General features: G+C 49.4%; 4 protein-coding genes and 1 non-coding gene across 5 annotated transcripts; 1 reads left to right on the top strand and 4 right to left on the bottom strand.

The window, feature by feature from the left end:
- Positions 1-1,947: 1,947 nt before the first annotated feature.
- Positions 1,948-3,239, bottom strand: DEU56DRAFT_95798 (uncharacterized protein). The gene is made up of 2 exons (XM_041359273.1): positions 3,096-3,239; positions 1,948-3,034 (listed from the first exon to the last, which is right to left on the bottom strand). The coding sequence occupies exon 2, from the start codon at positions 2,906-2,908 to the stop codon at positions 2,066-2,068; it is 843 nt and encodes a 280-aa protein (XP_041202849.1). The 5' UTR covers positions 2,909-3,034; positions 3,096-3,239; the 3' UTR covers positions 1,948-2,065.
- A 1,243-nt stretch (positions 3,240-4,482) lies between these two features.
- DEU56DRAFT_t108 lies at positions 4,483-4,553 on the bottom strand. The gene has a single exon. It is a non-coding gene; the product is annotated as a tRNA-Gly (tRNA).
- A 197-nt stretch (positions 4,554-4,750) lies between these two features.
- On the bottom strand, positions 4,751-6,107 carry DEU56DRAFT_746650 (uncharacterized protein; the record flags this gene model as incomplete). Its single annotated transcript, XM_041349217.1, has 4 exons — positions 4,751-5,342; positions 5,394-5,634; positions 5,684-5,811; positions 5,866-6,107. 4 exons carry the CDS (start codon positions 6,105-6,107, stop codon positions 4,751-4,753), a joined length of 1,203 nt encoding a protein of 400 aa, XP_041202848.1.
- Positions 6,108-8,159: 2,052 nt separating this feature from the next.
- Positions 8,160-10,991, bottom strand: DEU56DRAFT_834217 (amino acid transporter). The gene is made up of 12 exons (XM_041354696.1): positions 10,395-10,991; positions 10,102-10,327; positions 9,842-10,051; positions 9,742-9,788; positions 9,569-9,687; positions 9,405-9,520; positions 9,097-9,350; positions 9,014-9,047; positions 8,879-8,957; positions 8,718-8,821; positions 8,429-8,658; positions 8,160-8,373 (listed from the first exon to the last, which is right to left on the bottom strand). Exons 1-12 carry the CDS (start codon positions 10,940-10,942, stop codon positions 8,196-8,198), a joined length of 2,145 nt encoding a protein of 714 aa, XP_041202847.1. The 5' UTR covers positions 10,943-10,991; the 3' UTR covers positions 8,160-8,195.
- Positions 10,992-11,717: 726 nt separating this feature from the next.
- Positions 11,718-14,034, top strand: DEU56DRAFT_927424 (cytochrome P450; the record flags this gene model as incomplete). Its single annotated transcript, XM_041358614.1, has 12 exons — positions 11,718-11,913; positions 11,962-12,091; positions 12,145-12,204; positions 12,257-12,534; positions 12,584-12,699; positions 12,746-12,854; positions 12,905-12,918; positions 12,974-13,163; positions 13,218-13,274; positions 13,327-13,351; positions 13,408-13,674; positions 13,726-14,034. 12 exons carry the CDS (start codon positions 11,718-11,720, stop codon positions 13,814-13,816), a joined length of 1,533 nt encoding a protein of 510 aa, XP_041202846.1. The 3' UTR covers positions 13,817-14,034.
- Between the last annotated feature and the right edge of the window lie 120 nt (positions 14,035-14,154).

Genomic DNA, 14,154 nt, shown 5'->3' with positions numbered 1-14,154 from the left:
TGTCCCATCATAAGATCCACTCACTGCTCGCTGACCATCTCGACTCCAACAAACGCATCTCACTACCTGTGTGTGCCCCGTCCATTTCGCGATCACCTCGCCTGTGTCGATGTCCCACAACCTCACGTCACGGTCCCTACTCCCGCTAACCACTTTCTTCCCATCTGGAGATAACGCTATACTGGTCACACCAACGCCGTCCTGCCAGTCTTCTCCTATCTGTTTCCCGCTCTCCAAGTTCCATGCCCGCAGCGAGCCATCATCCGAACAAGTAATGATCCGCTGTCCGTCAAGCAGGTGTATGACGCCCCAAACTAAATCGGTGTGCCCTTCAAATTTCTGGCGAGGCATTATTGTTTCTTTCATCTTCGCGGTGGGTGAAGACATACTTCAGAATGTCGACTACCGAATGTAGCACCGTCTCAGCTTTCACCCATCAAATTCCAAATTCATCACTTACCGAGGATAACAGCGACCGGTGGATAGTAGGGAACAATGGGCGTTTTAGTCAAGTCAGAGTTGAGTTCACCGCTTCCTGATACGTTTTACATGCCTTATCCTGGTGTGCACAGCTTATATACAGCATAGGCTGCGCAGCTAAAGCGCCCAAGCCTCGTTTGTGAGTGCCCGCCGGGTTATATCCCACGAAGTTTCGGTCCATGATTAACTAGCTCTCGACAACTAGATAAGATCTGGGCTGTTCGCTGCTACGCATCCTCGTGCAACCTCGTGTCTGCTGCTGTTCTACGGGAAGATGGGCGAGCATTCCGGTGAGTCGCGACATTCCCTTCCTGGTCAGACATTTATATGGGAGCTATTAGCATTCGGCACCCAACCCGAATAACAGAACTTGATGGCGATCTTGCACTTCGGGTGGGATGAGAACTGAAACGGTTTTTTGGATGTCGGAGATTGAGTTGACTTTGTGTGCTTTTTCGTCTCCAGCTCTCTGAGACGCGTGATCAGTTTTTTTTTGACCAGGTTTAGTGCTATGACGCGAAGATGTTTCGGAGGGTATAAAACTGTACGTGAATCCGAACCCACAAAAGCGCATGTGTGGGACTGTAGCATTGAACAGTTTGAACAGATTCTGACTCGGAATCACTGAGCAATTCTTATTCCTGTCCGGTCCGGGTGGTTGTTGTAACCCCTTTCTTTCATTTTCAACCTTCTGCAACGCCAAACCCTTCTTTTCGACTAGCTATGTCCTAGACTTGGAATACGAGATCGTATATCCCCAGCGCACATCAGCAGATCGCGTTACCCGGGAACGATCGCTGTCTATCTCGTTCAAGCCGAATGAGATTCAATTCGTGTTACCGGCTTCAGGTGTGAAACTGTACGTTGTGGGTCTGGCGAGAAGTAAATATGAAAGGCTGGAGGTCACCCATTGTAGCGCAGATAAAGATTTGGCGCACGAAGGAAGCACATGATAAGTATTCAAGCTCATGCCCCTCCTTCAGCATGGCAGATACGTCAAGGAGTCCTTTTCTTGGCGACCAGTCGCGCTCGATTATTTGTGATGAGGGCTTCGGTGGTATTGTAATGATCATGGCCGTGCCATCAAGTCGGTCCCACGAGCAAGGATGACCTTTGGTGACGGACTTATGCGCACCGTACAGCTCCTCTGGTATAGAAACGGTTTTGGAAGAGTGGAAGTCACCCTTGAACCACGTGAGAACGATCCAGTGGTCGGTGCTGAAAAGGGCACAAGGGCAATAGTCGGCTCTGACAATGAGAGAACCCAGGACTTAGCGGGCTTAATCGTCGTTTCTGCAGGACATTGAAAATGGGGAAGAGTCTGAAGAGAATTTGCTCCCCACGCATTAAATAATCTACAACCAAGTGCATCTGTGGACACCGTCTGATCGCGATCTTAAATATTTAACGTAGCAGTCGAACCAAGGTACTCAAGGTGATACAAAATGTCATAAGTATGGCCACCTTTATAAATTTAAATATAAAATAAGCAACTGTCTTCGTGCGTACATCGCATGCTGAGATGGCTGACGTAGGATGATAAATAGGATTTTTACAACGCCTGTCCTTGCATTTGCACACCACTTCACGGAATGATTGCGACAATCTTCCGCCACAGCGCCAGCCCCTCGCATTGAAGATAATCTTTTAGCCCTAACCCCGGCGACGTAGGTGCTTTCCACATAATAATGAATGCTGGGGCGGCGATGATCGCCGCAAAACATCCTATTGCCAAAATGTTTAGGATGAACTTGAGGCTCGTCGGGAGATCATGTAGATCTGGTCCCAACCATATGAAGAGTAGAAGCACAGCCTCCATGATACTAGTGATCGGTATCTCCAAGAGGGACAACAAAATGGTGACAACACGGTTGTGACCAGTAGCCTCTACGTAAGCGGACCCGTAAAGAACCCAGGGTAAGACACCGAGAATGAGGAGGCTGATGCCCGTGATGGTATTGAAAGCCACTCCAATGAAGTTTCTCCATCTGTTCTCACTACTCCGGATTTTAGGATTGGCCGTAATTGCCAACGTACTGGTGCCGATGGCGAAAGCCTGAACCACCTTCAGCTCTGGCGACGCACTGTGGAAGTTGTCTGCGAGCCATAATATCTGTGATATCGGGGAATAGATGGCTGAATAAATCCAACCAATCCAACCAATCCAGCCCAATTCACCGACTTCGTCTTCATCGTCATCATCATCGTCATCCCAATCTTCATCGCAGCAATGCAGAAGAAACACAAATCCTCTAGCGATGACGTATAGCCCCAAGGACCAGGTCAAGTAGGCAGAATAGATGACAACGCCATAGCCGCCAGTCAGGCCGCCTATCGCAGATCCGACAAATGCTGACAGAACAGCGCGGACTACATGGGCATGAGGTGATATCTGGCAAGTGGCATTGGTAGTAGTCTCGAGGTCCATAATGCGGTCCTAAGAGTTTGGGTTGCCTAGGAATAAGGAGCAATACTGAGGAATGCAGGAGCCCCGACTGTTTAAGTATGTACGAGTCGCATTGCCACACCAGGGATAGTGAACCGCCGCTGGAACCTAGTGTGACAAAATCTCGAACATTACATCCCAGTCAAGACCGACAATTATCTGTGCTTACGTTAATACTGGCTGGGTGCGGCATCGCCTGAAGTCTTGGCTTGACTTAGGGTTGTGATTGCTGTAATCTGAGGTAAAATAACACTGCTTTTCCTGCGACAAAGGTATAGTCACGGGCGCGGGTGCGCATCCTTGATTTTGTCCTCCCATCCCGTATCTTCGTTTTAACGCAGGACGCAAGGTCCCAGATATGGTCAAGAATTCAGGACCTCTGCGCCAGTCACTAGCACATACTGCAGGTCGCGTAGCACCAATGGCAGTGACATTAGCGATGTGCCGGACCTCGAAACCTTGGCGGGGCCTGATAAATACTCGAACCAAGACCATGATGCTGAAATCGTATCCATCCACAAAGCAACCTCTCAGCGCTCAGCTCGTGCCAAACCACCGGCAACTACATCAACGGAAAATAACGTTCAGGCGGGAGCGATAACATTGCAGAACCATTCAATTAGTACGGCATCGTCGTGGGCATCGGCCAAGGAGCTATCGACGCATGATGCGTAGACTCCGGAAGAGAACCTGATCTCAGTGGGATGAACCAACAACCTTGATAAGACGCGACAATTCAGTGGAGTTACGGCGTCTTTAGAGAGCGGGAGCGACACAACGGTTATGTGTATTTCGATTTCCACGAGAACGATCCAGTGGTCGGAGCTGACAAGGGCAAAAACGCGATAATCGGCTCTGATAACCAAGGAGAACCCAGAAGACTTGCCTATGTATTGATATTCCATGCATATTCCATTTTCGATGGGAAGTGAACATGAAGCTGCCCCCTACTGCGATATGAAGTCTTGGCTGAATACACTTGGTACTGAGGCCATCGTGACAATTTGATGTATTGTCGCTACTCGTTGTCTGAAAACACCCCCAATTGACACTCGGCGTCCAGACCAGTGCCAGTGGCAAGCGTGCGACGTATGCCAGGCGCCAGGAGACAGTGATGGCAAAGTGGCCAACACTGATTGCGCTGTTGATTGATCGTGTACCAATGATGCCCTGGGGACATCCTCGCCTTGAGCAAGATTGAACAAGGATTGGAACCTTCCGAGTCATTGACCAAAGACTTGGTGATGGTGATCGATATCGATGATCAGCGAACAGTGTTCAACGTTCAACGTTGAACGTTGAACCGAAGAGCAATGGCTCGGAGGCCCCCGCACATGGGCCGCTGTTCGGGCAGGCTGGCAAAGTTTGTTGAGCGCAAAAAGATCCAGTAAGCTCATTGAAAATAGGTAAGATCCCGAGAGTCAAGAGAGAATTTGACTCACATCAGACACTAAGACTGTGTGTTCTGCCTGTGCTGAACATGCAGTTTTAATGTTTGAGGAGCAAAACAGTCAAAGGTTATCATCTAACCCAAGACAACCAAAGACAAAATTATATGCGTCAGCCGGGAGTCGAACCCGGTGCTAGGCCATGGGAAGACCCAATGTTACCGGTACACCACTAACGCTTGATAACAGTCTTCGCACGGCACATGTAAATAAGATCTTGGGCCTGAGTAATTCTCGAGAAGTTTAACCATTCCTTTTGAAAATCGACAGATCACCATCTCGTCGTTCAACGTTCAACTCCTGGACCTACTAGTAAATGGATGTACGTGTTATGTTCCGGCAAGATTAGAAGATATCCAAAAAATGTGGGTTTGTATCAGATAAGGAGCGGTATAGGTGGAGAAAGGTCATGAATAAATTCGACAGCGCCAGGTTTCTTGCTGAGCCCAACATGGCCTTTCTCAGATCCAGCGTCCGAGCCTGTCATTGATCGCGTATCTACAGATGAATTATCGGTGTCGTCTTCAGCAGAATCGCTTGACTCGTCACCATCAGCGCCTCGCAGAGGGCTGCTTGTGGTGGCGCCAGCCTTTGGCCTCAGGATCGGAATAACATACTCCTCATCCTCCTCCGCGATGCTGTCAGTTCGAGTCATGAGACTCACAGAATGTCTGATATGACGTCCCGTATCCTTTTCAGAACCGGAGTCGCTGCTTGGGACGCTAACACCTAATCTTCGAGCCTGTTTCCGCTCGCGGATTCTGGCAAGACTTCGGCGTCGCTCCTCCATCCATTGTTCCTCGTCCACCTCAAGGACGATAGAGGACCGGCCAGCGGGATCAGATGAGACAACAGGTTTCGGCTTCTCGCTACGGAGATAAACGGTCACACCTGCAGCTGTAAGCACCCGAACGATAGGCGCGTGCGAGCTGCGAGTTCGCATACGGTGTGCATACGATGCTGTCATCCTATGACATGGATAAGTTCGCGTCAGCGGATTGTCTAGAAAGTAGACTCACCCGGGCCCCAGGACGAACTCGCCACCGAGCTGGGTAGCATCGCCGGCCTTCTCCCAGACGGGCATGCCGACACGGAGAGCATTTGCAATGACCATAGCAATACCTCCCGCGCGACCATGTCGGACGTAGCTACTTCGACGCTGTTCTGCTTTTGGCTCAACCGACTTCATAGTCATCCCCAGAATAGCATAGAGGCGAGAAGAAGGATCGGTATACACGGCGTAGGGCGTCCGGAAAATCTCTGAGGAGAATGAGCACAAGTTGAATGTAACGAGGAGCGGCATGCTTACGTCGGTAAGATTTGATCATATTGTACGAACCATTGCTGATGACAACAAGGTTTATTCCTGACTGCTTGAGAACTTGTGGATCTACAGTATTGGCGATGGAAAACATGTAGTCTTGGCACATAGGACACCTGGCATGACGCAATAAGTTTTAAGCGCCTTCAATATCGACTGGGAAAACTCACCAAAAGTGCCTGATAAATATAACGACCGTCTTCTGGTCCCGAAAGAGGTCGCCAAACGGCACCCTAATGCCATTTTCAGCCACGACAACACAAGACGCTGCGTCGATCAGCTGCCTTTTCGTTGGGAGGGCGTTCTCATCGAAGACATGTGCGAAGCTGGAAGGAGCCGTAGAGGGACGCGACGACTGCTTCTTGCGTGACGGCTGCTCAGCTAGATCAACAAGTCGCTGCTGGGCTTGCATCGTCTGAGGTCTAGGTTTCTTCGGGGTGAGAGGTGGCTCAGAGACGCCAGGAACGGAAACGGAAGGGGAATGTAAGGTAGAGCTACTGGGTTCAGACATGTACCCAGGCTCAGCACTTGTAGGAGAGTCATAAATAGACGTTCCTGTAGAGGGATAGGATACATCAATGGATTGCATGTTGGCAGCAACCAGCGCCGGAAATAGCATTGATGATTTGCGGCGTGGGCGAAACGTGTTCTCTTCTGGAACGTGTTTCTCCTTGGAAGGCCGCTCCGAAGGACCCCCGAGAGCAACGGACATTGTGGGGAACGACCGGTGATGGTGATGGTGTTTCGCGTTCCCGGTCTCAGTTGAGAATTCAGCGAGACTGAGACCACTACGGCTTTTCCTGGGAAGGAATCGTGCAAGCTTTCCAACACGAGAACGTGAAGTGTTCATCGCCTCAGCTGAGAACGTTGACCCCCTACTAGGTTCGCTCATTAGAGACAGCACCGGGGCTGAATCATGGCGAGTTATTGGAATAGCAAGGGGGAGCAAGCTCTCGCTGCCATGGCCGATGTGCTGCATCCGAAAAGGCTGAGCAGAATACGCAGGAGAAGGGAATCTGGAAGAGCTGGCCAGCACATATGCCTGCAGATTTGTATGCCCGTACGGTGACGTCCCGGGCGACACGGAACACGTGCTAGACCGGTGTGCTTCTTTTCGCGAGACGGCTGATCGAGAGCGCCTGCGCTGGGGCGTCGGCAAAGTGCGAATGCTTGGCGAATCACATTGTGAAAATGGTGGCGGCCATCGTCCTGTCTCGGCAGCAGTGTCATGGAGCTTTTGTGAAATGTCAAAGCTGCTTCTAGTGCTGAATGTCGTAAAGAACTCCAGGTTTTTGTCAGGGGAGACGGGACTCGCTGGCGGCGTGGCTTGGTACGGATCAGGAGGGAACGGACTGCCGCCGGTATATGGTAGGGTTGGGAGTTGGGATGTCGAGTCACCAGTGAAGGTGAGGAGACCGAGTGTGCTGGCAGTTCTAGTGCGAAGTACTGAGAGGGGAGCGAATGGGTCGTCGGGGTCAGGAGAGGGATAGCGTGCATCTAGCACAATACTTGGCGCTGGCTTTCGCCGGACCATGGAACGAGGCTGGGGAACAGAACTAGATACATTAGTTGCTACAGGCATAATAGAACAAAGGCAAAAATATATTGTTAGTTGATGGTGATCGGCTCGAATGAGAGAGAGGGGGCCGGATGACACGACTGGCGAGCTCCAGCTGGAGGGGAAAGCGAAGAATGACAATTCTTTGAAAAGGGCATTTATGTGGTGATCAGCGTGTTTTCGATGAGGGCCTCAGGATCGGTAGCACAATGATCAGAAAACGGGGGTAAACACGTGTGGAGCGCATGTTGAGGGGACTCTAATTCTGAAGAAGGCCGCCGTCTGCGGCGCGTTAGCCTCACTTCCGTCGCTTGACAATACTTAGCACCTCCTTATCGCCCATGTCTGACTGCTCTTTGCTCTGTTTGCTCCGCCAACAGGTGAACAAAGGGCAATCTAGGTACGGGATTAGTACTCATCAAGACGACAGATTCTCAAGATAGACACTTCCAGAAGAAAGTTGTGATATACCAGTCAGTCGTTATGTACACAGCGACGAAGCGATTGACTGCGTGTCCAACCCGCAACAAAGTCGTGGATCAACAGAACTTTCACCTAGAACAATGATAATGGTGACGTGGTTTATGACTGCAAAACAGGCTGCAACATGCAACAGGCTACAACGGCCCTGATTAGCTTCCCACAGTCGTGTAAAGATGTTGACATGTTAAATGACATCTGGCATACGCAGAATATCATGTTATTAGAAAGTCTGTGAGATCGGTAAGGAGTGGAGGGGATCTATTAACTTATCCCCTGGTCAGGCATGGATGTCCCTGGATGTCCATTACTTATCTACTGATGACACCACAACACAGGGTCTTTCGACATCTAGCACGAGCTAGGAAGGTCAGCAGATGGTTCAGGTTCTGCCATCAGCTCCACACGAGCTAGGAAGGCCAGCAGGTGGTTCAGGCTCTGCCATCAGCTGTACACGTTATATTAGTACCAGATAACACATAAAGAAAGAACGACTGATACCCGGATAGTGAGCGCAGTGGTGTACATCATGGCGGCCATACCAAATACGCCAAGAATGATATCCCCGATCTTCTCTGTACGCGTCTTGGCAACTGCCTTGTAGTGTAGCATCGCTGGGTATACGAAACACAAAGGAACACTGCAACCATCGTTAATCGTCATCACTCTCAAAAAGGTATCGATGTGACGCTTACCAAGCAAAGCTACCGATCAGAGAGACGAATTTGTCCAGGTCCGCGGCACCAGCCCAGCTAATGACAGTAGAGACCGCGACAAGCCCGAAGCGAAATAGGTTCTTGAGCCATTTCACCCGAGGATCCTGCTTTCCGCTTCGCACGAAGAGCCCATTCTCGAGAATTCGCACGGCGGGGAAGAACTGGAGGGGAATAGAAAGGAGGATGGCGAGCGAGTACAGGAATTGGACCTTGAAATCGAGAGAATATACGTGAGATTCGATCGACAAAATCATCGTGATAGGCTTACTGATTGCGTAAGTTTGCTTGTTTGGTCAAGATTGACCAAGACCACGGTCTTGACATCTGGACCAAAAGTCAGGTATGACAATGCGCCAGCACCACCGAATAGGACTGCGAGAATGCATGGTGAGGCCCCACAAGATAATAAAACATTGAAAAGATGCTCACAAAGCAAGGTAATCATGACGCCTGTCAATACCTTGGGGAACTTGCGTGGCTCACGCATGGCGTCAGTAATAGGAATGACCTAACCCAGACCATCATTAATATCACTTCGTTCTAGAATGGAACAGGAAAACTAACCAAGCCAATGCCCTCGAAGGAAAACACGGCAGTTCTATGTCCATCCTTCAGACCCTATTCAACACTCTAAGAGCGGAACTCACCCAACAAACAAGGGGAAATCCTTGGGATTGAACATCTGCACTTCGGCGATACCCCGATCGACAATGAACGACATCTCACTGCTAAATATGTACACCAGCCCAGCGAGGATAAACGCATCCGCAATGAGGGCAGATACGCTGAGTTTTGCGAGATTACGGACAAGGGCGAGAGGGAGGAAAATTACGAGTTGCATGAGGATGAAATACTGCACAGGCCAATCTGTCTTGCAATCAGTGATTGCAATCACAAACGCCTAGACAGTCGAGTTCAGTAATACAATAAGTAAATTGTGATACCCTCCCCTCACCTTTAGATTCTCGGCTACAAAGATTGTGTATGCAGAAACGAACCCAATCTGGGAGATCACAATCGAAGATAATATCAAATAGCGCATCCAGGGACCATATAGAGCGCCGCCGATATCTTTATTGCAGAGTAAGCCACAGTTAATTCAAATGAAATTGAGCTGACCTCCGAAAGATCCAGAGACAACAAACTTGGTCTTGACAAGGAGTAGGAACGAGTATAAGGAGACGAGTGCAACCACAGAAATCATGATAATCGAGAACAAAAGACCACCATTGGCGAAGCTGAAGAACCATTCTCAGTATATGAAAGAGGAATACTCGCACGAGGGTACATACGCTTTCCCAAGGAATAGAACCCCGGTACCAACGAACGCTTTCAGAAGCTGAAACCAGGCTGATTAAACTATATCCTTGATGGAGAATAAATGAGACTTACCATCAGAACAGCTTGTGTGACTGATGCGTCTCCGTGAGGACCGACAGATGCGGCTCTCCGTCTTGAGCGCGACCTTGAACGAGGCTTGAGCAGAGGTTGGGTTTCATCAACTACTACGTGGACCTCGAGCTGAGAAGAAGGACCAGCACGAATAGTGGCTTCTTCATCCTCAACCTTGTCTTCCTCCTCCTCCTCAAGGTCTTCTCCAGCCTGTTTGCTGATGATGAGGATTGACGCGCGACGTGAAGATGTAAACTCACGAATTGTCCATATATGTAGAGAAAGTCGATGAAGTTGTTAGTTGGACGTCGCTCCTCTCCTCCATGCTCGTTGGGGTGCATCAAAACATAGTTTCGTCTGAAACCTCCAGGCTCATGTATGTGCTCGAAGGCAGGATTTGATGGTGCCACAGAGCCTGAGAAAGAGGAGGCACGAGGCCGTATAGCTTGTCGGCGCTGATCGGTGTGCCATTTGTAAATGTCATGGCTTGAGTGTGGTGGTTAGCTTTCGGAAGGAATGCCGGTGTGCCTGGACGAGACCAGAACGGACTCACGTAATGTCTGCGCCCGGAGCTTCATAGGGTATAGGAAATACCTCGGTTTCCTCTCTGAAAGCTGTTGCAGGCGGAGTAGAGGAACCTGCAGATGGGGCATCGTGGTTGGAGACGCGACCATCTAGCTCTGAGCCAGATATTGAGTTCACGTCTCCCCGGTTCTGTCTCTCCTCTGGCATCAAAAGATGACGCCTAAGAACCCTGGCCTTGTCCTCATCTTGGGGGGCGTCCAAATCCAGAGCACCAGAATCGAAATTGTTTCCAGGTGCGCTAGCGCTCGAGGGCCGTGCAGGACTGATTCCGGTAGGAGGTAAACGATAGGCCCTACCTAGAAATTCGCTTTGTGGAAGCAAGTTCAGACCCGAAGAGCCACTAGTGAAGCTGTCTGGTGTATGCCTCGTAGGGATATTGGGCACTGGAGGTGTTCCAGTATACTGGGCACGCCAAGCACGGAGATCAGGTGTGCCAATCGATGTTGGTGTTCCCGAATGAAAGACATTGCCCTGTCGTGGGCTGCCAATGTTGACTGGCCGTGATGGGGATGACATGGATCTAGAGGCTGTTAGTGACGTGGTGGTGGTACCGGTCCAAGGAAGCAGTCCGGCTGAAAAGCTGATAGGCTTCTCAAACGGCATTTCCATATTTGGAGTAATCGGGTTAGCACAACATAGATGGGCTCGATTTTCATTCGGCTCCTTAGTCGACAACTCAGACTATGTAGTCTCAACTTTTAACTGATTTCTTCAGACCATTAATATTCAACAAGAAGTCATACCGTGACAAGATCCCTCGGTGAGCAGTGTAACCAAGTGTGACCCAATGTGACCCAGTGCAAACTCGTGAGTGTCCCGAATTAGCAGCGTGTGAACTCAGACTGCCGATTCTGTGCCGAACACCAACCACATGATGTTCAGCATCTGACGCCATATATGATATGCGCATCATATGATACCTATCACATCCAAAGTCAATCATCGGACGAGGTGTGCATGGCGGTCAGTCTGTTCTCGTCTGAATATGTTATATGGTGCGTGCCCTCTGACCGCTCAAGCTCAAGGCCCGGGATCATCTACACAAGGATCCACCGTTCCCTCCACACGCTTTCCATATCACGCGCTGTGCACTACAAATCAACTCAGAAATAGTACATCTTGATGTGCTTCGAGCCTCTACCCACTATGGTACGAGTGATGCGGCTTTCATCGTTGCTATAAATACAAATTCTAGGAGATCTTTAGATAGCCCTGACAGTGGCAAGTCTGTGATTAAAGAGTGGGAGGTCATCATCCTTGACCTTCTCTCACGTTTCCACTTATCTTCACCATGGACCTAGCACACGGAGCTTTGGTTGTGGCTCTCCTTGCAGTAATCGGTGTGACGACAAGTTTTACCAAGAGGAAAGCCCAAGGACACCCCCCTTTACCTCCTGGTCCGAAGCCCCTGCCTATCCTTGGCAACCTGCATCGCATGAACACTGACTATCCTTGGATCACATACAAAGAATGGAGTGATATCTATGGTCTGCCTCTGCTATTACGTGAGATCTCTGATGTCTGACAGAGTTTAGGTGACATTATATACTCTCGTATCCTCAACCAGGACGTAATCATCTTGAACTCTGAGAAGGTAGCGCGAGCGCTTCTTGAGAAGCGCTCAAGCAACTATTCTGACAGACCCCGTTTTGCTACCGTGGAATTGCAAGTAACACGATTCGTGCTTTTCAAACCGACTCATACCACTTCTTTTAAAGGTTTGGTATTGCGTTCAGGACGGTCATGCGAAGCTACGGTGATGTTTGGCGCAGGCACAGGTAAAGCATGTATTGTACACTCCTTGGCTTGCTCTCGCATTAAATATTTTAGGCGAATATTCCATCAAGCCTTTCGCCCTGAAGCCGCTGTGATCTACAGACCTATGCAGCTTCGCAAGGCGCGCCAGCTCTTGGTCGATCTTCTGCATGACCCCGCTAAATATGAAACGCATCTGGAAACTCACTCAGCATCCATCGTCATGTCCGCTGTTTATGACTACGAGACGAAACCCAATGATCCACTCGTTTCCATGATTCGAGAGGCAATGGATAGAATCATTCATGCTGAGACTCCAGAAAAGACGGCTATCATTGATTCCTATCCTGCCTGTAGGTGATATTCACAATGCGAGATTAATTGAGTAAAATGCAAAGGTAGTGACCTTAATCCCTGCCTGGTTTCCTGGAGCATCATTCAAGCGTCATGCTTTGGAACTGAAGAGCGTTCTCAAGGATATGGTTGAAAAACCATTCGAATATGCAATCGACAGAATCGTAAGTACATACCTTCTTGGGCGCAACGCTCTGCTTATGCGGTCAGTCTTCTGGGTTATCTGCCTCCTCCATGGTCTCCGAAGGACTCGCGCGATTTCAAGGCGACCCATCCTTTGAGTTGGCCATCAAAGAGTCCAGTGCAACCGCATTCGGGGGTTGGTTTCATTTATTATCCTCATGCAATTTCGACTGACTGTGCTGTCAGCTGGTTCCGAGACTGTGAGCCCGCAAGCAACTTTGCTTGGATGCAACCTTCGATTACCTTGCCCTACAGACACATTCAGCCCTACTGGTCTTTATACAAGCGATGACTCTCAATCCAGAAGTTCAAAAGCGCGCTCAAGCCGAAATTGATCGTATCGTAGGATCTGAAAGACTCCCCGACTTTGGTGATCGCGCTTCTATGCCATACATTGAAGCTGTCCTGCGCGAAACATTGAGGTTCCATCCGATTGCACCTCTCGGTAAGGCTCTCGTGGCAGGCTTATTCCCGAACCCTTTGATGAACATTTTCACAGCCGTACCTCATGCTGCCGTGAACGACGACGTGTATGAAGGATATTTTATCCCGAAAGGTAAGCAGAGAGACTCAAGTGACTATATTTCACTTTACATGCTCTTAATCAGGAATTACTATTGTGACCAACGTCTGGTACGAATGATCTTCAAGCCCCAGCTCTTTGCCTCTCACAATGACCGTGTCTCTAGGGCAATGACGCATGATGCAACCAAATACCCCGCTCCTTTCGAATTCAAGCCCGAACGATTTTTCACGTCGTCTGGCGACCTGAATGATGATTGCGTCACTCCTGTCTGGGGCTGGGGACGACGCATATGCGTGGGTCGTTACATTGCAGACGCATCTTTATGGTCTGCGATCGCTTCCATGCTCGCCGTCTTCGATTTCTTGAAAGCTACGGATGCAAATGGAAAAGATATCGATTTTGAACCTCGGTGGACTTCCGGAATTGCGTCGTATGTATCTCCTACATGTGCTTGCGCGTGTAGTATACTGACAACTTGCAGGCGTCCCATGACCTTCCCGTGTCAGATTGTCCCTCGGCGACGGGACATGGATGTAGAGAAGCTGACGTCCTTGATTGCCACCACTGTGTGATTCCTGAATTATGACGTGCAACTTATTTTCTGGCACTCTTATACTCTTGAATTTGGAACTTTCACACTAACTCGAATAATATTATGCTGCCTTACGTGGTATCCCAATACAAGCAAACTTGAAATGCCCGTTCTGGTGAGACAAGTGGCGAAAGATCCGGTCAAGACGTGCTCTAAGCTTGCCAAAGCAACATTGGCGGAGAACGTCACATGTCGCCCAACCTATTGGTATTGGTGTAGTGTGCATGCTGAGTGAATGAATGTGCAAGCTCCTGATGACTTACGAAGAAAACGCAAAGACAATCCGATAAGATAATCATTAATTTTGTATGGGCACAT

The sequence above is a fragment of the Suillus clintonianus genome (assembly GCF_016758775.1).
Source record: "Suillus clintonianus strain FC179 chromosome Unknown DEU56scaffold_126, whole genome shotgun sequence".
Classification (NCBI taxonomy): Eukaryota; Fungi; Basidiomycota; class Agaricomycetes; order Boletales; family Suillaceae; genus Suillus; species Suillus clintonianus.
Note: the sequence above shows the minus strand (reverse complement) of the source record. Positions and strands in the feature narration are given on the sequence as shown.